We start from the raw sequence: 24,959 nt of genomic DNA on the forward strand, positions 1-24,959 counted from the left end.
AAATGGAGAATCTCTTCCATTTGCTGGAATAAATCCTTCTGGTGGAAGACTTATGAGACGAAGACAAGATGTGCACCACCTCAGGTGAAAAAAAATGTCGTCTAACTAGTGATGGAAGTGGAGCAGCCAGGCTGTGAACATGAGGGTTCGCAGGGAGGGATGGAGCTGTCCTGACATGTGAATCAGTAGGTCTGGCACTGGGTCCAGGGTCCAAGGACCATCCACTGCGTACTGCTGAAGAAAGGGGAACCATACTTGTCGAGGCCAGTGTGGAGCAATTAGAATCATCCTGCTTCCCAAGGATATGGCTTTCTGAATCACTCTTGGTAACAGAGGAAACGGAAGGAAAGCATAGATCAGACCGGGGGGCCAATCGTGGACTAAAGCATCCCTGGGTGACTCCCCCTGTGGGGGGATCAGTGTGAAGTACTTGCTGCATTTGGCATTGAGAGGGCTGGCGAAGAGATCGCAGCAAGGCTGATCCCCCCTGTCGAAAATTTGAACCACCACTCGGTTGTTTAGGGACCACTCGTAAGGCATCAGAATAGCTCTGCTCAGCCTGTCCGCTATCACGTTGGTTTTTCCCAGAATGTACGTTACCACTAAAAACCGTTGGGAAGACACTGCCCAATGCCACACTCGCATGGCGTCTCTGCAGAGGGGATAAGACTTGGTTCCCCCCTGCTTGTTCAGGTACCACACCACAGACATGTTGTCTGAGTGAATTGCAATCGTTCCCCGAGGAAGAGAGCTTTGGAGTGCCCGCAACGCGAGTAACACCGCTCTCATCTCTAGAACAGATGTGCAGGTGTACTTCGTGATCTTGCCACGTGCCTTGGACTGTCCTGCCAAGATAATGCCCCACCCACTCCATCTGGGAGGCGTCCGTGGTCACCGTGGCCACTGGAGACATAGGAATCAAGCTCCTCCCTTTGTCCAGATTGGTGGAACATAGCCACCAGCGGAGGTCCTGTTTGCATCGTTCCGTGAGAAGTATCAAGTGGGAAAGAGGAAGTTTCTGAAAGGACCATTGGGCCGAAAGGAGCCACTGTAGGATCCGCATGTGTAACCTGGCTAGAGGCACCAGCATGATGGTGGCAGCCATGGATCCCAGGAGCTGGAGAACTAACCTGGCCTGAACTCTCTTGAGGGGCAACAATGCGTGAATCTGAGACTGTAACACTCTTATTCTCTCTTGTGGCAGAAAGGCCCATATTTGAATAGAGTCTAGCTCGGCGCCTATAAAAACAACACGCTGTGAGGGCAGCAAGGCAGACTTTTCCCAGTTCAAGGTAATTCCTAGTTGTTGACAAAGTGTAATGGTAGCCTCCCTGGCTTGAATGAGGAGATGCCTGGTGGGGGCGGTGAGAAGCCAGTCATACAGATATGGAAACACCTGGAATCCCCGACATCTCAGGTGAGCCGTCACCACTGCAGAACACTTGGTAAACACCTTGGGGGTTGTGGTGAGACCAAAGGGCAGGGCACGAAACTGGAAGTGACTGGCTCCCAGCCAGAAGCGTAAGTGAATCCTGGATGCCTTGTCCATCTTGATGTGGTAGTAGGCATCCTTGAGATCGATGGAGCACATCCATACTCCTTTTTCCAGCAAGGGAAAAATGGACTGAAGAGTTACCATTCGGAACTTGGACTTCAGAACATAGTGATTCAATTGGCTGAGATCCAGAATGGGCCTCAGGTCCCCTGTTCTTTTCGGCACCAAAAAGAGTCTTGAGTAAGTTCCTGATCAGATATGGTCTGAGGGGACTGGTTGGATGACTCCTTTTTCTAGCAGCTTTGAAACTTCTAGTGCTGCTTGATCCCGTTGACTGGGTGGAACGTCCGGGATTCTTTTGACTGGAGGGGGTATTGATAAAAAGGGAATAGTGTAACCTTCGGTAACTATTCGAAGCACCCAACGATCCTGGGTGATGCTTTCCCAGGCTTCCGGATGCAACGAAATTCAGCCCCCGACTGGCTCCGGAACAGCACAGTCGGGCAATGCCTCAGGAACGCTGAAAGGAAGACCCGTGAAAGGAATCGTGGTCTCCCGAGTTGAAAGGGCCTCCTCTGCCTCTAGGACGGCATCTACCAGAATAATTTCCCCCTCCTCTGCTTCTGGAGGGGGACTCACCTTGAGCGGCAGGGAAAGACTTCTGTGACTTCTTGAACCACATTTTCCCTCCCCTCTGAGCCATGAGGTAAGGCCTAGAAGGAAGAGAGAAACGGGCCCCTACGGCAGATTGGGTCTTCCCCTCCTGTTCGCATCTGGTGAGGGTGTCTTTCACTTTGGTCCCGAAGAGTGAGGACCCATCAAAGGGGGCGTCAGTGAAGGAAGACTTAAAGGCCTCCGCGAAATGACACAGGCGCATCCAGGCTTGCCTTCTGAGAGCTACACCTGAGCTAGCTGCCCTACTCGCCCCTTCGGCTGCATAGGATATGAGCCTCATGGACGAGTTGACAATGGAACCAAGGGTAGACAACTGGGCGTTAACAGTCTGCGCTACCGCCTCAGGCATGTTACCAGTCAGAGTGTCTCCTAGCTCCTTAAGGAGATCTCTCTGGAGCCAAGTAAAATGACAAAGATAATTCAGCGACCACAAGGTAAAGGTCGCTGAAGACAGGGTATGCTTCCCGTACCGGTCCATACTCCTGGACTCCTTGTTAGGAGGATGGACGGAAGAAGAAGCCTCTGCAACTTCCTGCTGAGTGGCTGCCACCACCACCGAGGCATCTACGGAAACCCCTTTGGTCAGGAACTCTTTCCCCTGAATGACTGGGCACCGGTTCCACAGAATCAGGGGTCTCCCACACCCTTCGACAAATCAAATCCAGGAGTTCATCGAAGGGTGAAGACACCCAGGAGGCGGAGGGTTGAGCTCCGAAGGCCGTGAGGAATACCGACTCCTCCTCAGAAGGGGTCTTGGAAGGACAGTCGCCTCTCTGCCTCAAGATCTCCAGGATGTCAGAGAAAGAGACATAATCGGAGGATGACTTAGGGGACCCCTCTGACTCCTCGAGGTCGGTATTAGAAGTGAGGGACTCATCCTGGGAGTCTGTGTGCTTCCTCTTGTACAACTTTTTTCTAGGGGGCTCCTCAAGTACCGACACTGAGGGGGCCCTCAGAAAGTTGGGGACCGCTCATGGGGCTATCCTCAGACCTTCGGGCTCCGGCATCCACGGCCAAGGGTGTGTCAGAGGCTCTAGCCGGGGTGTAGGGGGAAGGAGTGACCGATCTGGGTGATGTAACTGACGAACTGGCCAGTGCGCTCCTCATGGCCTCAAAGGCAGGTCCCCCCGAATCCGAGGACCGACCCGTCTCCGAGACCACAACCGGAATCGGGGTTCCCCAAGCCGATGCACTAAGAGGGAGACTCGGAACCGACAAGAGTCCCGAGGTATCCCCTCTCGGGTCTGACTGAGGAAACCAGAGTACCGAAACCAGAGGATGGAAGTGACATGGTTGGAGCCGACGTCAGCTCCGATAAACTCGCAAGGGGTATTGGAGCCGACACAAGAACATCACTCGGTGCGGTGCACTCCGGAGACGCAGGGGTGCTCGGAGGAGGAATCATCGGTGCAAGAATAGGGACTGGCTCCGGAGCAGAGAATTTTGCTAGCACCGGCGACTGCAGGAGCCTCTGGACCACCCTATCCACATCCAAATCAGACAGCCTAGAGGATTTGGAGGAAATAGAAGGAGATCGGGATCTCCTTTCCGGAGACTCAGGCCTAACATTGGGTGACCGGCTCCGAATAGGCTCCAATAATATTGGGGCCGAGGTCGACTCCAGCACAACAGATACCTCCTGTGGCCCCGAGGACAATGGAGCCGAGGAGGCAGTATCCACTTTCGAAACTTTCTCCGGGGGCTCCAAAGAGACAGATGGAGCCGGAGATCTTTTCTTGGCCTTGGAAGTCTTAGACTTAGTACTAGAAGAGTCGTCTAAGGACTCCTCAAAAAGAGGGTTTAACCAGGCCCGTCAAACTCAACTTATTTTTTCTTTCCTGCAGTACCCTCGGGCTAACAGCGTGGCAAAAACTGCAGGAATCTTGCAGGTGAATAGCACCAAGATAATAAACACAGATAGAATGCCCATCTGTGATGGACATTTTGTAGCCACATTTTGAGCATTTTTTTAAACCCAGAGGGTTTATGCTCTTTCTGCTCTTTAGACATAATAGCACACAGCACCCACTCAACCGACAACGACAGACACAAGAGGAAGGCGGGAAAAACCAAACCAAGAACAACCAAAGAAACTCTAATTTAAACATTTCTTTGGTGCGGCAAGGAAATCTAACTACCGACCAAACAAAAACACAAGTTTACACAAAAACAACACAGGAGAGGACTAGGTCCTCTAATTTAAACGGGCCTAGCCCGCCAAAAAGAGGGATACCACAAAAAAAACACTACTCGCTCACACAGTACACTCACAATGAAAAACTAGCTATTAAAATAGCTTTTTTACTAGAAACAGACTGCTAAAGACTTATGAAAAGTATTGAAAGGGTACTTAGCCACAGCCAAGCGAAACCACGTCCTAACTCTACGAGCGGCAAACGAGATCTGGGGCTAGGGTGAGGTGCATCTTGGGATACCGGGTTAGCCCAGCCAATTAGAGACTTTGTGCTAGAAAATAAGTTGGCAGAGTCGGAGCCGATTCTCGGCTCCGAACCCGTGAGTAAAGAATGTAGGCGAGATAGGACCACATAACATCATCTGTTCTGGTTATCTGAACATTTTCATCATCAAAGGAAACTAACTTGATCAAACTCAGATACTTACAGCATTTCACATTCCAGATACCTTTCAAAATCAGGATTCCTAGGTGGCTGAATAGAGGGTCAGAGCGCCAGAGTTTCTTATACCCCAGGGTTTGCAACCCGCAATCAGCTGCCTGAAAAATTAATCTAACCACACTCACCAGCTCAGGTGAAAACAGTCAGAGACTGTTGCCCTGCAACGTGGTGGGTCTTCTCTCTTTTTTTTTTGAATTCACTACTTTAGTGGGAGAATACTGTGGGGGTTGGGGAGGGGGGAGTATCAACATTAGTAAAATATTCTGCACCTCTGATTTACCTGCATGTAAAGGGTTTGATTTTCTCATACCTGAAACTGTCAGTGATACAACCCTGGAGGATGTGTCTGACCCCTGTGTCATGGACAGTTGTGGTACTAACAATTGTGTGCAATAGTTGTGGTACTACCACCACATCAATGGACCTAGAGGCAAAAGAAGGCAAGTCGTGTGACAGCCTACCCAGGGCCACTGCAGAGTCTCAAGCTGTAGGCTGAGGCATAGTTCTTAATTTATTTTTGCGTTTTTAGGTGCACAAGAGATTGGTGATGATGATGTGGCATGTTATCAGTGTCCATCACGAGGGACAAAAAACTAGCCACAGCAGTACTAAAGAATGGCTGCACGGTCAGCAGAGCAAAAAAATGAACAAATCCCACTATTCTCCCTCTAAACAGCAATCTAAAGTTTAGTTCTGTAGGCATACTATTCTGAACACTGCACTGAATAAAAGACATTATTTCAGTAACACAGTTCAAAGCACAATACACATCACAAAAGTCCCCCAATCTTAATAAAAAACCTAGTTTTACACGAAAACATTTGAAATAGCATAAAACAGCCTTATGCAAGAAATAAAGCATAAACACATGAACAATTCTTGCAATATATGTGACATATAAAACAGCAGGAACATCTCAATTTAAATGAAAAAAAAATCATTTAAGTTTCTGTAAACCTGCTGAATCACCTCAAACAATCATAACCCTAAAGAAAAAAACCCTGCAGATTTAGCAAGTTTTCCTGTCAAAACTTTCAAATGAAGCTTATAATAACTAGTACAAGTCTTATACTGCAATTAAAGTAAAACCCCAAGCACAACCCCCCCCCCCCAAAAAAAAAAAAACAGTCAAAGCAACATAATAACATAATACACTATTAAAACAATGAGAGAGAAAAGGCAGAAAGGAGAAATAAAAAAAAACATTTTTTTTTTATCTGAGCTCAGTAGCTGATGAGATCCAGTCTGAGTAGTCTTCCATACGCTCCTTCTTGTACTGTGGCAAAAGACAATGGGAAGAGTCCTGCTGTGGTTTTGTAATACGGTGCTTGTACTACCAGGTGATTGGTCCATCACACCCACAGACACACTGTAGAAGGGACTCTGAGCTTTGGCAGAATGCAAGAGAAGGGTATCAGGGCACTACTACCTGAATTCCAGTAAGGCTGTGTTGTTTGTTAAACATGCTATGACTGTCTGTTGATTGGATGAAGGACAAAAAAAATCTCCAACCCATGTGTAACACTGAAATGCTAACATATAAAGGCTGATACAACTATAACCTCAATTTACATCTTTCAACTTCAACAAAAGATTATTCATTTCAGCTATAAACTGTACTAAACACCTACAATTACTTGAAATGTCCCAATAAAGACTTTGTGGTCTCTCTCAATTTTTTTTTTTTTTTTTTTTTTGGGGGGGGTTCAGACAGCAATTCAACAGGGAGGAGAATTTGCAAAACTACTCTAATAAATGTATGAACCTTACTGCTGCTGAACATGTTAAGCTGAGCTGTTAAAAAAAAGACTTCAATACCCACACCATGTTAATCAAAGACTATTGGAACTCGGATCACATGCATCTGGCACAATGTAAAACACTGCTAAGCTGAACGAATGGTTAAAACTGTATACATGAACAATTTGTTCCTATTCGGTACACATTAGTGTCACTGAACTGATCTTTCCCCAAATAAAGCCAATCAAGCAGAAAATTCTCTTGAGCTGTTGGCTTACCAAATATACTCTAGCAGACTGTTTGCTTAAGTCAGACTGGCAACATTTTTAAATTCTAAAACTCCTAAGTGCAGGTCACAGAAAATTAAAACTAAATGCGAGAAAATGGGGACTTATACATACCAAGTCCAAGACTGATGCATCCTGAAGTATGGAAATCTTGCAGTTAGTATTAAGTAGTACATGTGTGCATGTTGGGGGGAGGTGCAGAGGGTCGTAACTTTAAATAGCAGCTGTCAACATTCACTGTCCTCAGCTTTACTATGTTTTTCCTCTGTAACTACAGGACTTGAAACTATATGCCTCAGAATCATGATCGGAAACATTAACATGACTAACAGAAGCACTAAACTGAGGTCCCTTCTCTTGACTTTTGGGGACAAGGGACAGTTACAATATAGCACAGAATGAAAATTGCAGCAGTATGTGGGTAACTTTCTAGTCTTTGTTGAATTTCTGGGATATTTATGGAACTGATTACTTTTAGCAATAAACCTTTTTTGTTTTGGTTTTTAACTTGCTCCTGGGAAATTACAGTAAAAGGACTAACGACTCATCCAATATCAAGGCTAGTATTGTCTCAGACTGTGTTCATAGGTTCATACTAGTCTATCTGTCCTAGGGCATTTATAAGCCTAGCCAGAGTGTGTTTGGCTTTCGCCACCCATTTTGAATTAATTTTGCTATGCCCTTTTTCGAGGTTAGTATACTGTGCCTCTGTCTAACAGTGACACAGAAGTGATACCCGGGGTAAACCTACAATCTCCCATCCACTCATCAAGATTCCTCTCGAAGAGAGTCAATGAGGAACTTTGCCTAACCTGGACTGGGATTTTATTCCAGAGTGAAGGGAGCCTCTGGGTTATGAATCTGTCCCTCCAGCATGTCCTATTTATTTCAGTGCTGAGGTTCAAGTCTCTCGAGCGCATAGCTCGATGGGATTTGGATTTTCTGAGGTGCAGCATGTCCATTAATTCCGGGTTGGACATGGCTTTATACGTCAGGCACAGATCGTCTCTGAGGAGGCAGTTTGCCACTGAGTAGAGCTGGAGTTTCTTTAAACGGGCAGCATATGGCATCTGTTTGAGCCCTTTGATCCTCTTGGTGAGGTACTTTTGGGGTCTTTCCAGTTGCTGCAGGTGTCTGGGTAAGGTACATCCCAAAAGGGGCATTGTACTCAATTATGGGCCTGATGAGGGATGAGTAAAGAGGCACGATGACCTCCCCGGATCTAGATGTGAATCCCTTCATGATTAGGTGGGCTATATAAAATGTTTTTCTAACCACTTTGGCCACGTGGTTGTCAAATGAGAGATTGCTATCAACTTGGGTCCCCAGGTCCCTAATTACTTCTTCCGTACTTAATGGATTACCACCTATGTGGTAATTTGTGGGCAGTTGGTTTTTGCCAAAGGGGATGACTATACACTTTTTGGCGTTTAGCTTGAGGCCATGGCTCTGGCACCGGTTGTCTGTTTCTATGAAGCCCTTTTGGAGGATGCTTGTGTCGGCTGGAGAGTCGATTATGGCGCCCAGTTTGCAGTCATCTGCGAACTTGGTCAGCCACAGTCCTTCCGTGTTGGCCTGTACCTCCGAGAAATATATACCGAACAAGAGAGGTCCCAGGACTGAGCCTTGTGGGGCACCACTTGTAACTGGTTTGGAGTCTGACATGGCTCCAGCAATTCTAACAATGTGGGTTCTGTCCTTGAGCCAGTTTGCAATCCATCTAGTGACATAGGGGTTTATATTTAAGCTGGTGAGCTTATCTATAATGCCCGAGTGGGGTATTGTATCGAAAGCTTTTGCGAGGTCCAGGTAGGCTGTGTGGACCACCTTCCCCTCGTCAATGGCCTTGGTGACTGTTTCAATGAAATCGACCAGGTTTAAGAGGCAGGATCTGCCCTTAACAAAGCCGAACTGGGTAGGATCCAGTGTCTGTAGGTTCCCAATATCTTTATTTATGAGGTCCATGATGATCCTTTCCATAGCTTTGCAGACCAAGCTAGTCAGGCTTATGGGGCGATAGTTTCCAGGATCTGTTGAGGCACCACCTTTGTGAAGAGGGACCACTGTTGCTGTACACCACACTTTGGGTACATATCCTGTAGTAAGGCTGAGATTGAACAGTAGTTTTATGTTTGGGTTTAGCTCTTCTTGGAGTTCATGTAGGACGCAGCCTGGGACACCGTCTGGTCCCATTGATGCTGTGTTTTTTGCTTTGGAGAGGGCGTCTCTTACCTGAGCATCTGAGATGTCAGGGGGGCAGCACACTGCTGGGATAGATATTTGCCCTTTTGGTGGGAGTTTGTGCTGAACCTGTCAGCTAGGATGTTGGCAATGTCTGTGGGTTCGGTGTATTTTTTGTCATTTTGGACTAATTCTGAGCATATCTGGGAATTCCCACCCAGGTTCTTGACATAACTAAAGAAAGCCTTGTGATTATCTTTAGTGTCCTATGTAATTTTTCTCTCTAAGCTGGCCTTAGACGATTTTTATGAGTGCCCGTAGTTTTTTGCTAATACTGATCAGAGATGCCTTCCCTTTTTGGGATTTTGCTTTATCATGTAGTAGCTTCCTCCTTCTATTCTATAGTTTGTTTATGGCTGGGGTCCACCAGACAGGACGTCTGCCTTTGGAGGATTGGGTCTTGATTTTATTTGGGATTGCATGATCCATGCATTCCTGAAGGTGTTCATAGAATGCATTTATAAAGGATTCTGCGGTCTGGAATGTATTTTCCACAGGCCCGGGGGCTTTGAAGGATTCCACCTCGGTTTTGAGGATTGTGAAATTTGCTTTAGAAAAATTTTTCACTGTGGTTTTCTGGGCAGGGGGTGGGGTCGGGATGTGAATATCCAGTGAGATTAATTTATGGTCTGATCTTACCAGTGAGGGATACACTTCTGGTCTGGAGCATAGAGTCCCCATGTTGGTGATAATCAGGTCCAGTATGTTTTCCCCTCTTGTGGGAGTGGTAACAAGTTGTTCCATAGCATTTGAGTTTATAAATTCTAGGAACCTTTGGGACTAGGGTGTTGGAGCTAGATTAATGCTCCCAGTCTATGTTTTGGTAGTTGAAGTCGCCCAATATAATGGTGTTTGGAGAGACCTTCATATTTTCCAGTGTTCTCAGGAAGGCCGAGTGGGGTTCCTTGGTTTTGGAGGGTGGTCTGTAGCAGGCTATAAACTGGAAGGCAGTTTTACCCACTGTTAGTTGCACATGGATAGTCTCTGATGCTTCGTGCTGTGTCACCAACCTGGAGGTGTGGGTATCTTTGACGAATATAGATACTCCCCCTCATTTTGTGGTTCGGTCCAAGTTTTGGGGCCGAAAAGCATGGTATGAGGTATAACCTGGTACTGCTGGGGTGCTCTCGGGAGCCTTGAACCAGGTTTCTGTTACTGCACAGATATCGATGTTCTCCATGCTAAGGAGAGTTTCGAGTGCGTGCATCTTGAGGTTTAGACTTCTGGCATTGAGTAGCATTACTCTTAGTTTCTTATCCCTTGTGATACCTATGGAGGTGGGTTTGTCTTTGGAGCCTTGCCTAAAAAAGGCACTATGGGGGTGTCAAGAGCCTTTGCCAGTATCCGAAAGCCCAGGGGTGACAGGTGCAAGCCGTCCCTAGCGAAGCATCGTGGCTTGTCGAGCATGTCATCCCAGGCTAACAAGCATTGGATCCCCTTTGAATGACACCAATACTTAAGCCAATTGTTGAAATTGATCATCTTGTCTTCATATTGCGGCATTATTCTTGGTGAGGGTAAGATGCTACTCAAGGTCAGGGTCATACCGGCCTGGGCTACATGCTCAGAGAGCTCCTCTTTGTCTCTTTTCATGTAGTCCAGGGAGGTACGTCTCAGGTCATTCACACCAGCATAGACAATGACTGAGTCATATCTGTACTTGCCTTGGAGTGACCTGAGTGCTTGTGTTATGTGGTGGATCCTAGCGCCCGACAGGCAGCTCACCGTGACCTTCTCCTTGTTCAGCCTGGTAAGCGGGACATCAGTGTGCCTGACGATAGAGTCACCTATTACAAGTGTATCAGGTGTGTTGTTTAGCCTTAAGAGCTGTGACTGTTCGGCACACTGGCTTTGTGAGCTATGTGTTGCACGTGTTTTATTTTGGGGTAGTGGTTGCTTGGGTGTCTGCTTTGGAGGTCTCTGCTGCTTAGGCAGACTTTTATTTAGAGCCTCCGAGTATGTTTTTGTACGTTTATGTGTTTGGTTTGCTGTCGTGGTAGGTCTATGTCAGACTGAAATTGTAGTGAGTGTGGTTTCCTTCTCCTCCTGACTGGTTACGCCAGTACTGAGTTAAGAGAACTTAGCCTCCAGTTTGGCTATATGGTTGCATCTCTCACATGTGCTGGAATTTGTTGGGAGGAGGAGAGGGTTGTCTTTGTACATGAGGCAGTTGTAACATTGCCTCAAGATTCCCAGATTCACCAGCTGGACCGGAGAGGAGATTGACAACTGACCTTTGGACATGCTAGAATAGTATTGGGAATTTCTTTATAATTGAAAAAAAGGGGCAATGGGGAACAAGGTACTCAAGGGGAGTTTGTGAGGGTGTAGTGCTTTTAATTTTTTAGTGCTGACTTATATAATTGCTTTAGTGAGCAAGTGCCAGGTTTTAGAGTAGGAATAGGGTGTTTATTATGAGAACTAGATCAGTTCTAAGGGAAAAAGTGAAGAGCTGACTTTATGGAGCCGGGAATGGTTTAAACCCAATTAAGCGGCGCTGCCCGATGCGCAAAGCCGCGCTAAAGCGGGTTTTATACAGGGGGACTTGAAAGAGCTACAAATTGGCCCAAAACGGCCAATAGACTACCAGATTCTTGTGCTGGGAACACTCCTCCAGGGATAGACAGGCTGCTCTAAGCTCCCCACTGCCACTGGTGAACAAAGAAGCCTCCCTTTATCCAAGAAAGGAAATGGGCAACACAGGAACTTTCCAAAAGTCCAGAATACAGCAAAGCCTGTATTTGGACTACTCTAGGTCAGGAAAGACAGCAAACAAGGATAATTTTTTTGTTTTTTTTTTCTTTTTTTGCAACAAACAGTAGGAAAATGCAATAAATATGTAACACAGGCTGGCACACTTGAGTGTGTAGCCTCAACAGGTAAATGCAACAAACAGGACAAACTTTAAAAGTGCAGGTGCAAAAACAACTTTAAACAGTGTTATACTGCTATGACACCACTCAATCCTACACTAGAGCTTAACAAAAAATAATACTAAGATATTAGAGGATTAAATGCCACCCAATTATATATTTAAAGGCAATTCAAAAAATGTCTAAAATGGGGGTGGGTTGCTTACCTCTTTTCTCTCTTTCAGGTTTGTGACCATAACTATTGTGGCTGTATTTTGCTCCCAAATCATTCTCCAAAAGTCATTCACCGTTTCTTCTTTTGGACCTAAAATTATGAAAAGAGGAGGAACTTATGAATTTTCTTCTTTAAATATATGCAAGCTTTCTGGCTGCTCAAAACTCTAAAGCTAATACTCATTAAGAAGACAAATACAGTCAATATCATCCAGCAATGAAGTGTGTGAATGACACTGAATGAAGTCTCAAACTGATTCTAGAAAGTCCTAAGTGAAAGACACTGCATATAAAGATAATATAAAGTTGGGACTTCCACCACACATGTAATGTTGCATCCATCTCCAATATCTCCATGTTGTAAAGATTACACAAACACACAGACCAATGATATGCCTTCCATCGTACATATAATGCTGCATCATATCTGTACCATCCTCAGGTTACAAAGACTGCAACTAAATATTAGAAAAACAAGACTACTACTTTATGCATTAACTAAGTATCTGAAATTATATATGTGAATGTTTGACATTTCAACTGATCTCTCAAAGGGTCTGCAGCATTGGGCTAATCTATTTTGTTCTTACAAGGCTGTTAAAGCTCCACATACTGAGGGACAGCATACTCTGCAGCCAGTGTTGTTATCCTTGCAAAAAGTTTAGAGGGTAACCACTGCTTTATGGTATCCAGTCTTGACTTCCTTCAAGAGCTACACAAGAAAAAACAGCCAAGTATATTAAATAATAATTTTAAATTTTAATTGTAAATGCATGAACAGGTGAAGATATGTGCCATCCTACAAAAGATGGGCATAGGTCACGAAAAATAAAATGTACACTTTTCTCTAAGATCAGATTATATGCTGAGAACTCGTACATCTGTAATACTTCGCTTTGAAGGGCATCTGGTAATAAGAAAACATTTGGGAAACCGCAAGTAATAGGACAAAGTAACCAAGCAAAGTGAAAGGCACAAGAAGGGATAGAGAGAAGATGGCAGGTGACTTCTGTATGGCAACAGTGTGACTGGTAGCCAAGTCTTGAGCTCAAAGCTGAAGTTTGCTAAAACAATAAGCAGTTTATGGTTGAATACTAAACCTAAACTCCTCTATGAGTGGTTGGTGTCTTCCAGGAGAGCTTGAAAGCTTAAAAGAAAGTCATGATCTGACTTAAAATTTAAGGTACTGACACAGCTGCAAGCACCAGCTTACTGGAATATTAGTCAGAACAGTAAAACTGAGGGCTTAGAGAACAAAAGACTTCACCACCATAGCAGAAAATAAAACAGATGAAATGTATGCAGGAATCTTTTAAATAAGTGGGACACTGTCTGACTATGTAGCCTGAAGCAACAAAAAGTTTATGGAACTTGAGGAAGCACTATCCAGGCAATGGCACAAACTAGATGCTGTGTTCAATGGTGGAAAAAATATAGTAGATGATGGTAAAAAATTGGAAGATCTGAATATGAAAGTGTAGGAACTGTAAGAATGATAAAGGAGCGAGAACATCTGATTCAGTGGGATCCCTCAGAAAGCAAGAGGTGGTGACTTTATGGTACAGTAAATGGACAAGTATTCCCTTGCAAGACTGGAAGGCAGAAAGACTGCACAGGGTACATCTCTGCATGAAGGCAAAAAAGATGCAGTGACCAATGACAGTTAAAACTACAGCCACTACAATGTATGGGAGAGAGACTGTGAAGGAAGGGGTGATTTTTAAAGTGGAGGATGTTTGAGTCTATAAAGAAAACAATTATTCTGGCTATATTATAGCACAGAGAAATGCAAGCATCCTGTGCTTTAGAAGATGTTGAGAGCTTAATGTCAAATTTAGGCAATCTTGTGCCCTGTGACTTTCAAAGTATTTTACACCATGGTGGTCAAGACCTGGACAAATGAATATTGCTACAGTTGTGAAAACTCTAAAATACAATATAAAGACCAAGGGAATAGTCGTCGTCTAAACATTCAGTGAGAGAGACTTCTGGAGAAGTCATTTCCACTCTTTTAGAAGAGATGCCATGATGAAACAAGGAAAATACAAATGTATTCATGTAGAATAAAATATGCTACTGAAACCCATGCTCTGGACATGCAAAACACAAATGCAAGCAGTGATTGAGCCACTGAAAGCAGACCACGTATGTTATATAAGCAACTGATACTATAAAGAAAACTGTTGTGACAACATGATGGGATACATCTGTCTTTTATGATCTCAAATGAGTCCAACAAAGCCCAGGCGGATGGTAAAACAATAAAGCTCAAAGAACGGTAAGCTAAGCCAGCAAGTTTATTACACACACAAAATCATTAATGCTCACAAATACACGTTTTCTTTTGACAATGCAATTCATCAGATGTGGGCTTGAATGAAAACACTCCTATTTAAATAGCCCTCCCTTTGCAACTCCACCAATACAAGCACAGACCATTTAATTAAAACAACATTTGGACCAAACAATTAAAACATATACATAAATTTCGTTCATATTTCAAGCCAAAAAATCAGTTATACCAATGACTTCCTTTTACTCATATATATGATCTCGGTTATTTACATTATAGGTTCATAGGTAGGTACTAGGCTATCTGCCCGAGGGCATTTATAAGCCTAGTCAGAGTGTGTCGGCTTTCGCTGTCCCATTGATTAATTAACTGATCCTCTGTCAAGCAGAGCCAATGAAGTGATCCCAGGGGTGTATTTTCTGTTACCCATCCACTCGTCAAGGTTTCTTTTGAAGAGTGTTAGTGAGGGGCTCTGCCTGATGTAATTTGGAATTTTGTTTCAAAGCATGGGGAGTCTCTGTGACATGAATCTATCCCTCCAGCATGTTCTATTTATTGTTGTGGTGAGGTTTAGCTCACTAGAGCACGTGGCTCACAGTGACTTGGATTTCTTTAGGTGGCGCATGTCCATCAATTCTGAGTTGGACATGGCTTTGTAAGTCAGGCAGAGATCACCTCTGAGTAAGCGATATGCCACTGAATACAGCCGGAGTTTTTTCAGTTGGGCTGCATAGGGCATATGTTTGAGACCAGTAATCCTCTTGGTGAGGTACTTTTGTGGTCTTTCCAGCTGTTGGAAGTATCTTGTGAGGTACATCCCAAATGGGGCATTGTACTCTATGATTTGTCTAATGAGTGACGAGCAGAGGGGCACTACAATCTCTATTTCTAGATGTGAACCCTTTAGTAATTAGATGGGCCACATAGGAGTTCCTAACTACTTTGGCAATATGATTGTCAAAGGAGAGATTACTATCTAGCCGAGTCTCAAGATCTCTTACTACCTCATCTGTATTAAGGAGGCTGCCACCTATGTGGTAATTCGTGGGGGTTTTGTTTTTCCCAAATGGGATGACTATGCATTTTTTTGGCATTTAGCTTGAGGCCATGACTTTGACAACAGGTGTCCGTCTCAGTAAGGCCCTTTTGGAGGATGTCCGTGTCAGCTGGAGAGTCAATTATGGCTCCCAGTTTGCAGTCATTGGCAAACTTGGTTAGCCATAGTCCTGTGTTTACCTGTACTTCTGAGAAGTATATGCCGAACAGTAGGGGTCCCAGGATCGAGCCTTGTGGGACACCACTTGTGACTGGTTTAGAGTCGGACCTGGAGCCTGCTATTCTTACCGTGTGAGTTCTGTATATAAGCCAGTTGGCAACCCATCTCATGAAAGAGGGATTTATGTTCAGGCTGGTGAGTTTTTCTGTAATACCCGAGTGGGGAATGGTGTCGAAAGCCTTGGCGAGGTCAAGGTAGGCTGTGTGAACCACCTTTCCCTCGTCTATGGCCTTGGTGACTGTCTCCAAGAAGTCAACCAGGTTTACTAGGAATGATCTGCCCTTAACAAAGCCGAACTGGTTCGGGTGAAGTGTTTGGAGGTTCCCAATGTCCTTGTTAATGAGTTCCATGCTGATGCGCTCCATTGCCTTGCAGACCAGGCTAGTCAGGCTTATGGGGTGATAGTTACCAGGGTCAGTTGTGGCTCCTCCTTTGTGAAGGGGAATAACCGTTGCTGTGCGCCATTCTATGGGCACGTAGCCAGTGGAGAGGCTGAGGTTGAAGAGCGTGTTTAGGTGGGGGGAAAGTTCGTTCTGTAGTTCGTGCAAGATGCAGCCTGGGACACCATCTGGTCCCATTGACTCTGTTTTTGGCTTTTGAAAGGGCTGTTTTCACCTGTGCGTCTGTGATTTTTGGGACACTACAATTTTCCGGTATTGCTGTGGGCCCTTTTGGAGGCGAGAGGGGGGGTGAAGTTTGCACTGAATCTATCTGCCAGGATGTTGGCAATATCAGTAGGTTCAGTATATTTTGTGCTATTTTGCACTAGTTCAGTGCATATCTGCGAGTTGCCACTTAGATTCTTAACATAGCTAAAGAACGCTTTGTGGTTATCTTTTGAATCCATGGCTATTTTTCTTTCGAAGTTAGCCTTGGATGATTTCATGAGGGACCTCAGTTTCTTACGGATACTGATCAGGGATGTCTTTCCTTCTTGGGATTTGCTTTTTTTCCTGAACTAGTTTCCTCCTTCTATTGTATAGCCTGTTTATTGCAGGGGTCCACCAAACTGGTTTCCTTCTCTTAGTGGAGTGAGTCTTGGTTTTGCTAGGGATGGCACAATCCATACTTCCTTGTAGGTGCTCATAGAGTGCATTTGTAAAGGTTTCTGCATCTTGGGCAGTGTTATCCTTCAGCGTGAGGGCTGTGAAACTTACCACCTCTGTCTAAGTAATGTGAAGTTTGCTTTAGAAAAGTTTTTTTTTACTGTGGTTTCCTTAGCTGGGGGTGGTGGTGGGGTGTGGCCATCCAGAGTGATTAGTTTATGGTCTGATCTAACCAGTGATGGGTTGAACACCTGTCGCCCATGTTGGTGATGACCAGGTCCAATATGTTTTCACCTCTGGTGGGGGAGTTTACCAGCTGATCCAGGGTGTCTGAGTTGATGAATTCCAGGAAGCACTGGGCCTGGGAATTTGTACTCGAGTAGTTTTCCCAGTGAATGGTAGGGTAATTGAAATCGCCCAATATCAGGGTGTTTGGTAGGACCTCCATGTTTTCCAGTGTCTCCAGAAAGGTGGAGTGGTGGTCCTGGGTCATGGAGGGTGATCTGTAGCAGGCCACAATTTGCATTGCAGATTTGCCCGATGTTAGTTGCACATGGATGATCTCAAGAGGTCTCATGCTGCGCCACTAACCTGACGATGTAGGTATCCTTCATGGATATGGATACACCCCCTCCTTTTGTGTTTCTGTCTGTGTTCCGTGGTATGAGTTGTAGCCCGGTAGTGCTGTGGTGCTCTCTGGAGCCTTGAACCAGGTTTCAGTTACTGCACAGATGTCGACGTTCTCCATACTGAGGAGTGCTTTGAGCAATATAAAGTATTATATAATTACTGACCATTGGATGGGTAAGCCCAATCTCTAACCAAATGGGATAGTTTAATTCAAGCACAAAAAGGGAAACTGGCTAGGCCTAAAATGACCTGCAAGGGCAGCTAGCCTAGCACTTGCCTATGAAAGTACAGCTGTGTAAATTCTTTCCGTAACAGCAGATGCTCTTCTCTTCACTACTGCAGTATTCTTTACATTAGGGATCTCCTGCCAAGGGCAGCCCGACATCCAGCCAGAACAGCAAAGCCTTTAGGTTGCAATAAGTATGCTGTATGTCACATGTATACTCCCCATGCACAAGATACGCCATGAAGGTGATGTTCGGATGTACCATCCTCAGAACTAAAAAGCCCTAGTAGGAACGACAGTCTAAGGACACAAAGAGGTAACAAGTACATCCAGAAGGAGAAAAGGAACATGGGGAAGATAGAGGGAGCAAATACTCCAAGAGAAGGGCATCTACTGTTATGGTAAGATTTTACACAACTGTGCTATGTCCTTCCATATCACTGTTGAAGTACTCTTTACAATAGGGAGAGTATAAAGACTCAGGAAAAAGTTGGGAGGAGGTAGAACCACCACAGGCCTTAAGGAAACCATGTAGGATAGCCCTGGCAAAACAGTCTCTTGCCCTGAAAACACCTAACATACAGTGCTTGGTAAAAGTATGCACAGTAGTTCAAGTAGTGGTCACAACAAAATAATTGGTATCCAAGCCCTTGAAAAAAGCACTAAAAGCAGCCACAGCTTTGGCAGAATGAGCCTTAACAGAAGACGGAAGGAATTTCTCATGAAAGAAACAAAAGAAAATTGTTTTAGATATCCAAGAAAAAATAGTTTGATTGGAAATAGCCAAATCAAAGATCTAGAATGAAAGCAAACAAAAAGCTGCTCAGAATTATGAATGGTGGGGTCTTTATTATAAGATCAAAAAGACCGGAGGGCGAATGGCTTAAACATCGAAAATGCCATACCTTGAAGTCTTTCTCCCGCAAATTATATATACCAACTCCGAGATTGCACTGCAGTGAGGAAAGGGCAATTTTTCCAATCTTCACTGTACCGCGATCTCACAAAAACCACACAGATGAACGGTATTTCAAATGTTAAAGCCGTTCAATCTCCAGCCTCTTCGATTTCATGATAGGAACCCGAATGGCATTAGTTTTATCCAAATAATATCAGAATTGTCTATGCAAATCCAAGGTGTAAAGAACCTTCTCTCCAGCAGAATGTGTAGAAGGAAAAAGTGGGCAAATGAATAGACTAAGAGAATTAACCACCTTGGGCGTAAAAGGAGAACTAGTACAAAAGACACACTGTCCTTCTGAAAAAACAAAAAAGAACAGCTATAAGGACATCCAGCTCAGACACTTATCTGGCTGAAATAAAGGCCAAAAGAAGAACAGTCCTCCAACAACAACACTGTAAAGAAGCTGAAGCTGCAGGCTCAAAAGGAGCCAGAGTCCATTTTCCAAAACTAAATGTAGGTCCCAGGAAGGAGGAAAAGGCTTTATGGGAAGCCTAACATGAAGGGTGCCTTTAAGGAATTGTTTGACTTCAAATCTAGAAGCCAAAGGGGATGTCAAAGGCAAACAAGGAGAAACAGCTGACAGGTGGGCTTTAACAGAAGAATACGCCAACCCAGCATCGAGCAATGCAGACAAATAAGACAGAACCAAAGGGATTTCCAAAGGGATTTCCACAGTAAGTGGATCCAGGTTACAAGAAAGACACCAGGCAGAAAATCTCTTCCATTTGGACAAATATGATTTTCAGGTAGTGGGTTTCCTGGCCTCCAACAGGACCTGAAGCACGTCCTCAGAAAAAAAGGTGCATAAAAGGGATCAAAACACGATCACCTACAATGTCAGTTGAGGAGTGGACAGGTGGAGACGGATGAGAGACCCCTTGTCTTGTGTGAGTAGGTCTACCCTGTGAGGTAACTTGTAACGCCTGCCCTCTGCTAAATGCAGAAGTGGAGGGAACCAATACTGTATGGGCCCAAAAGGGAGTCACCAACAAGATATTGGGAGCATCCTGTTCTACCTAGAACAGGATCTTGGGTATGAAAGGAGGGGGGAGTAAAAGCATAAAGAAACAAACATCCCCTTGCAAGAAAAAGTGAGGGCATTCACCTTCCAGGCCAGAAGACATGGGAATCTGGCACAAAACACAGGAAGTTATCTGTTCAGAGTGGAAGCAAAAATATTTACTTGAGGAGTACCCCACTGCTGGACAATGTCCAGAAACACATCCCTGTGAGGCACCCCCTCATGAGATTGTGTTATGGACTACACAAAGTATCTGCCACAATGCTCTGATCTGAAGGAATGCAAACTGCCTGAAGGGTCACCTGCTACTGGACAGCTAGATCCAAAAGCAGAAGAGCTAGTCTGCACAGAAGATAAGAACTTGTTCTCCCTTTGTTTGTTGATGTACCACATCACTGTGTTGTCTGTGAAGACTTTGAGAGGCCCTGGAAGGAAGAGAGAATGAAAAGCCCGAGAACCAGGAGAAGAGCTCTCATCTCTTTGGTATTAATATGGTCATTCTTTTGCTGAAGAGACCAAAGGCCCTGAACTTTCAATGTACTGAAGGAGCCCCCCCCCCCAATCCCATGTCTGAGGCATCTGTAAAGAGTTCCTGAGAGGGAACTGGAGGGTGAAAAGGAAACCGTGGCTTGATGACAACTGATGAATCCACCACTGAAGTTCCAGCCTGAGACAGGGGAGAAGGGGAATTGGAAAAATTCCAAAGGATGAAAGCGGTGAAGGCAGACTGACTTTAGGAACCACTGGAGCTTTATCATATGAAACATAGGAATGGTAGAAGCCATGTATCCCACAGCCCTTAGGAACACCTTGGCTGTAACAGAGTCCAGAGGAAGAAGGGATTGAAAGAATGCAATCAGAGTTAAAGCCTTGGGAGGAGAGAGAGATTCCAGCATTGGAACCATCTGGAGTCTGCACTCTAGAAAAAACATGATCATGAGAAGATGCCTGGAATGATTTTTGGTAATTCACCATAAACCCTAGGCTTTGCAAGAGACAAATAGCAAAGTGAAGATCCTGAAGTAAGATCTCTAGAGAAGAGGTCTGAATGAGCAAGTTGTCCAGGTAGGGTAAGATCTGCATTAGGGTCTATGACAACTGATCGAATAGTAAAAAGATTGAACGGCTGTAAGAACAAAAGTGCTGTTCATAGAAATCTGTTTTGTGGGGGGGGCTGTGCCTCCCTCACCCCCTAAATATAAATACCAACTCTGGGATCAGACTACAGTGAGGAAAGGGCAAATTCTCCAATTTTCACTGTACCATGATCTCAGAAAATGGATTTTTATGAACAGCATTTTCGTTCTTACAGCCATTCGATCTTTTTACTATTCGATACATTGTCATAGACCCCTGTATTACCCTCATCCTGTAAAAAGCAATCACAGGAGGAAGGCATCTGAAGGCCTTGGGGGGGGGGGGGTAGAGAGTCCAATGGGCAAAGCAGACAACTGAAAATGCAAGGAAGCAATAGACAAATGTAAAAACTTCTTGAAAAGGGGATGAATAGGGATACGGAGATAAGCAACATTGAAACCAGAAAAGCCCGAGAAAGAAGAAGAGGAAACAAGGTTTGAAGGGACAGCATCCAAAAGGAAGGAACCTTAAAAAAGGTGTTTAGTTGAGAGAGATCCAAAATGGGTCTCCAAATGTCTTTGTTCCTGGGGATAAAAACATTCTGGATTAAACCCCCTTCCCCTTTGAGGAGCTGGAAATCCCTGAACTGTTCTTTTGAGACAACAGGGCCTGAAGCAGCTCTGGAAAAAAAGGGCAGCTGATGGTGAGAAGGCTGAGGTATGCCCAAAAAAAGGGGGAAGAGATTTCCAGACCATATAATACCCTTGGTGTATAATGGACAGAACCCAAGAATCCCGAGTGGTCTTTAACCAAATAGGAAGGGACAGGGAGAGACTAAGAGGAGAGGAATGTGACTGAGAAGAGAGGAGCAAGGACAGTCAAGACAGCACCTGGTCTGTCAGAAAAAAAGAGACTTCAGAGGTGAAGAAGTTTGAGTAAACTTAGCAGGATGAGCCCTTCTTACCTTTGGGGGAAGGGAAAGACAGTCTCCGGACACAGGCAGGTTTGTTAAGATAATTTCTTTGAAACTTGGGAACAGGTGAAACAAAAATATGTTTCAAACCCAGTAAAGCCTTACCCTTTTCCTGATGGGAATTAAACAGCTCAGCAGCAGCATTACCAAAAAGATGTTTGTTACTTAGAGGAACATCCATCAACCTAGCCTTATCAACAGGCAAAGGCTGAAGCCAAAGCCAGGAATACTTCTTCAACAGAGAAACAAAAGTAATAGCCCTAGATGAGGCATCAGCTGCATCATACCAGCATTTAATAATATGGTGAGCGACCTGAGAAGTCCTTAGAAAAGAAAGAGCTAAAGCCTTCCCTTTAGAGTCAGGAAGACATGAAATAACCTGATAGGTCTGAGACAGAAGAGCTTACAATATACTTGGTCATATGGGCCTGGTAATTTACAGCTCTAAAGGCCAAGGTAGCAGAAATATACACTTTCTTGCACAATCTATTCTTAGTTCTGCTGTCCTTGTCAGAGGGGAGCACCTTAGTAGAAGGCAAAAGTTTAGATGGCTTATCAGAAGCCACAGGCACAACTGAAGGGTCAGCAGAGGGGTACCTCAAAAGAAATTTACCATCCTCAGGAAGCTTGTAATACTATCAGCTTTTTAGGAGCAAGGGAAGGGAGTCAGGAGCCTAAACACCTGTGGAAAAAAAGCATCCAAAAAGTCAGCAAGAGCAGGAGGAACAGCAGAGTGCCTAGAAGACTTACTCTGAAGATGCTTATAGTACCTCTTCTGATCATTAGAGACCGGAGCACAGTCCCACTTAAACTCCATCATATGGGAAATTGTGTCAACAAAAAAAAAATCTCCTCAAAAGGAGGCTCAGGACTAACAGATTCCTCTTCCTCAAAGCCATAATCCAAGGGAGAGGGAATCTGTGAAGAATATGTCAAGGATTCTTCATCAGAATCCTCATCGGATGAAACCTGCTCCCTAGGCCTCAAGACTGGTAAAAAAGACCAAGGAGGAGTATGAACAGAGACATCTTTAGCAGGCCTTAGAACCATAAGAGCATTTAAGAGACATTGAGTGAAATTTTGCCATTCACTTGATAGGTGCTTGGTTTTCTGCTTTTTCTTTAAGGGGATGTCAGCCTGGCTCTGACCCCTGGATGACACTCTATAAGTAGAGTAATCTCTTCTCTCACCAAGATTTGATCAACACCCCTAGGACCTACGGAAATAATCAGCTATGGTTCCTTTGAACATCTGAAAAAGACATCTGCAAGAAGTCAGTTCTATGGCGGCTTCCAAAGCTGTCGCTGCACAGGAATCCAACTGAAAAACCAGGCAGTCCCATCAGGCTTTCACTAACCTCAGGAGAGCTGTTCGGCAGAGGTGGCACAGCAGAAAAATCCAACCAACCTTTCTTGGTAGTCTTCTTCAGAGATGACTGACCCTTCGGCTGGAAAGATTCTTCCATAGTTTCTTCAACAAACATCTTAAGAAGTTGTTTTTCTAAATTGCTAAAGAAGAAAGATGACTATGCAAGGTTTTTAGAACAAATGCCTAACAAACTGTACATGATGTATGATTGTGGGAAAAACCTAGGCAAAACCAACACTGTTCATGACGATCCGTATGGAGAATCTGTCTCCCACACTGGCATTTCTCCTTCCTGGATGACATGAAATCAATAACCAAATGAAAAGAAAAGAAAAAAAAAACAACAGGGTACTTAACTGAAAAATGGCTTGGCAACCAGCAGACGATCAGACTGGAAGCAAAGAATCTCTGGAGATGGTACTTCCATACATCACTTTTATACCCTACACCATGTGTGGGGAGCATACATGTCATGTACGGCGTACCCATTACAACCTAAAAACTTTGCTACACTGGTCGGATGTCAGACTGCCATTGGCAGGGGATCTCTATTATGAAGAATACTGCAACAGTGACATGGAAGGGATGTCCTATGATTTCGCCTTCTGTGGTTAACTGTCACCTTCATTTTGCTATTGCTGAAATTCTAGGGACAGGTAACTAAATGAGGTGAACAGGGCTATGCCAAGTCTCTTAAGGAGAGATGAGAAAAATGAACAGCAGAGCTGCATACGTCACAGCAGTTTGGGCAGATAAAAAATTATTATTTTTTTTGCGTAAAACAAGGAAGGAAAAAAAGCTTAGAGCGAAAGGGGAATAATGGATTTTGTTAAAATATGTGTGGCTGAATGAGCATTTTAGAGCACATGGGAAGTTGGGGGAGAAGAATCACAATAAAGCATAACAGTTAATATAACAAGAGGATGTGAAGGAAAAGTTTAGTATGGCCCAAGTGAAAAATATCAAAATAAATACAAAATCTCAAAAGGAAGAGAAATACACCATCACAGATTTTAAATCACAAAAAGATGAATAACAAAGCTCTAAAGCAATATGGGGAGTATGTGGAGGGGTCTTGGCATGCAAGACAAGAATAATGCTAATAAGTAGCAGTGCAATTACAACCTCCCATTTAGGGAAGGGAGAATATATGTGTGTGAATGAGAGGGAGGACAGAGGAATGGTGAGGATGCAGGGAGTAGAGGTGGCGAAGGTGGATGAGTTTAAGTACTTGGGATCAACAGTTCAGAGTAATGGTGAGTGTGGAAGAGAGGTGAAAAAGAAAGTACAGGCAGGATGGAGTGGGTGGAGAAGAGTGTCAGGAGTGATTTGTGACAGACAAGTACCAGTAAAAGTGAAAGGGAAGGTCTACAAGAGGGTAGTGAGACCAGCTATGTTATATGGGTTGGAGACAGTGGCATTGACAAAAAGGCAGGAGTCACAGCTTGACGTGGCAGAGCTGAAGATGTTAAGATTTGCACTGGGTGTGACGAGGATGGACATGATTAGGAATAAGTATATTAGAGGGTCAGCCCATGTTGGAAGGTTTGGAGACAAAGCCAGAGAGGCAAGATTACGCTGGTTTGGACGTGCTGAGGAGGGATGCAGAGTATATTGGGAAAAAGATGCTAAGGATGAAGCTGCCAGGTAACAGGAAAAGAGGGAGGCCTAATATAAGGTTTATGGATGTGGTGAGAGAGGACATGCAGGTGTGGTTGTTGTGACAGAGCAAGATGGAGAGGACAGGAAGAAATGGAAACAGTTGATCTGCTGTGGTGACCCCTAACGGGAGCAGCCGAAAGAAGAAGATATAGAGTACACGCAGGCTTGGTAGTGACAGCTAGCGTGGAAGCGAAGTTTTGCTTGGGTCTGAGCTAGAACACAGTGTCAAGAAGGGAGCACTAGCTTACAGGAATGGGTAGTTT

General features: G+C 44.4%; 1 protein-coding gene across 1 annotated transcript in view; it reads right to left on the minus strand.

Moving 5' to 3' along the window:
- The window catches only part of PTPRA (protein tyrosine phosphatase receptor type A), a gene marked incomplete in the record, with an annotated part of 4,245,980 nt that overhangs the window by 1,198,824 nt on the left and 3,022,197 nt on the right, over positions 1-24,959 (minus strand). Inside the window, 1 exon segment of the mRNA XM_044064105.1 lies at positions 12,154-12,251. Coding sequence (XP_043920040.1) covers positions 12,154-12,251 — 98 coding nt within the window.

The sequence above is a fragment of the Protopterus annectens genome, chromosome 2.part2, assembly GCF_019279795.1.
Source record: "Protopterus annectens isolate FY-2018-M chromosome 2.part2, PAN1.0, whole genome shotgun sequence".
Lineage (NCBI taxonomy): Eukaryota > Metazoa > Chordata > Ceratodontiformes > Protopteridae > Protopterus > Protopterus annectens.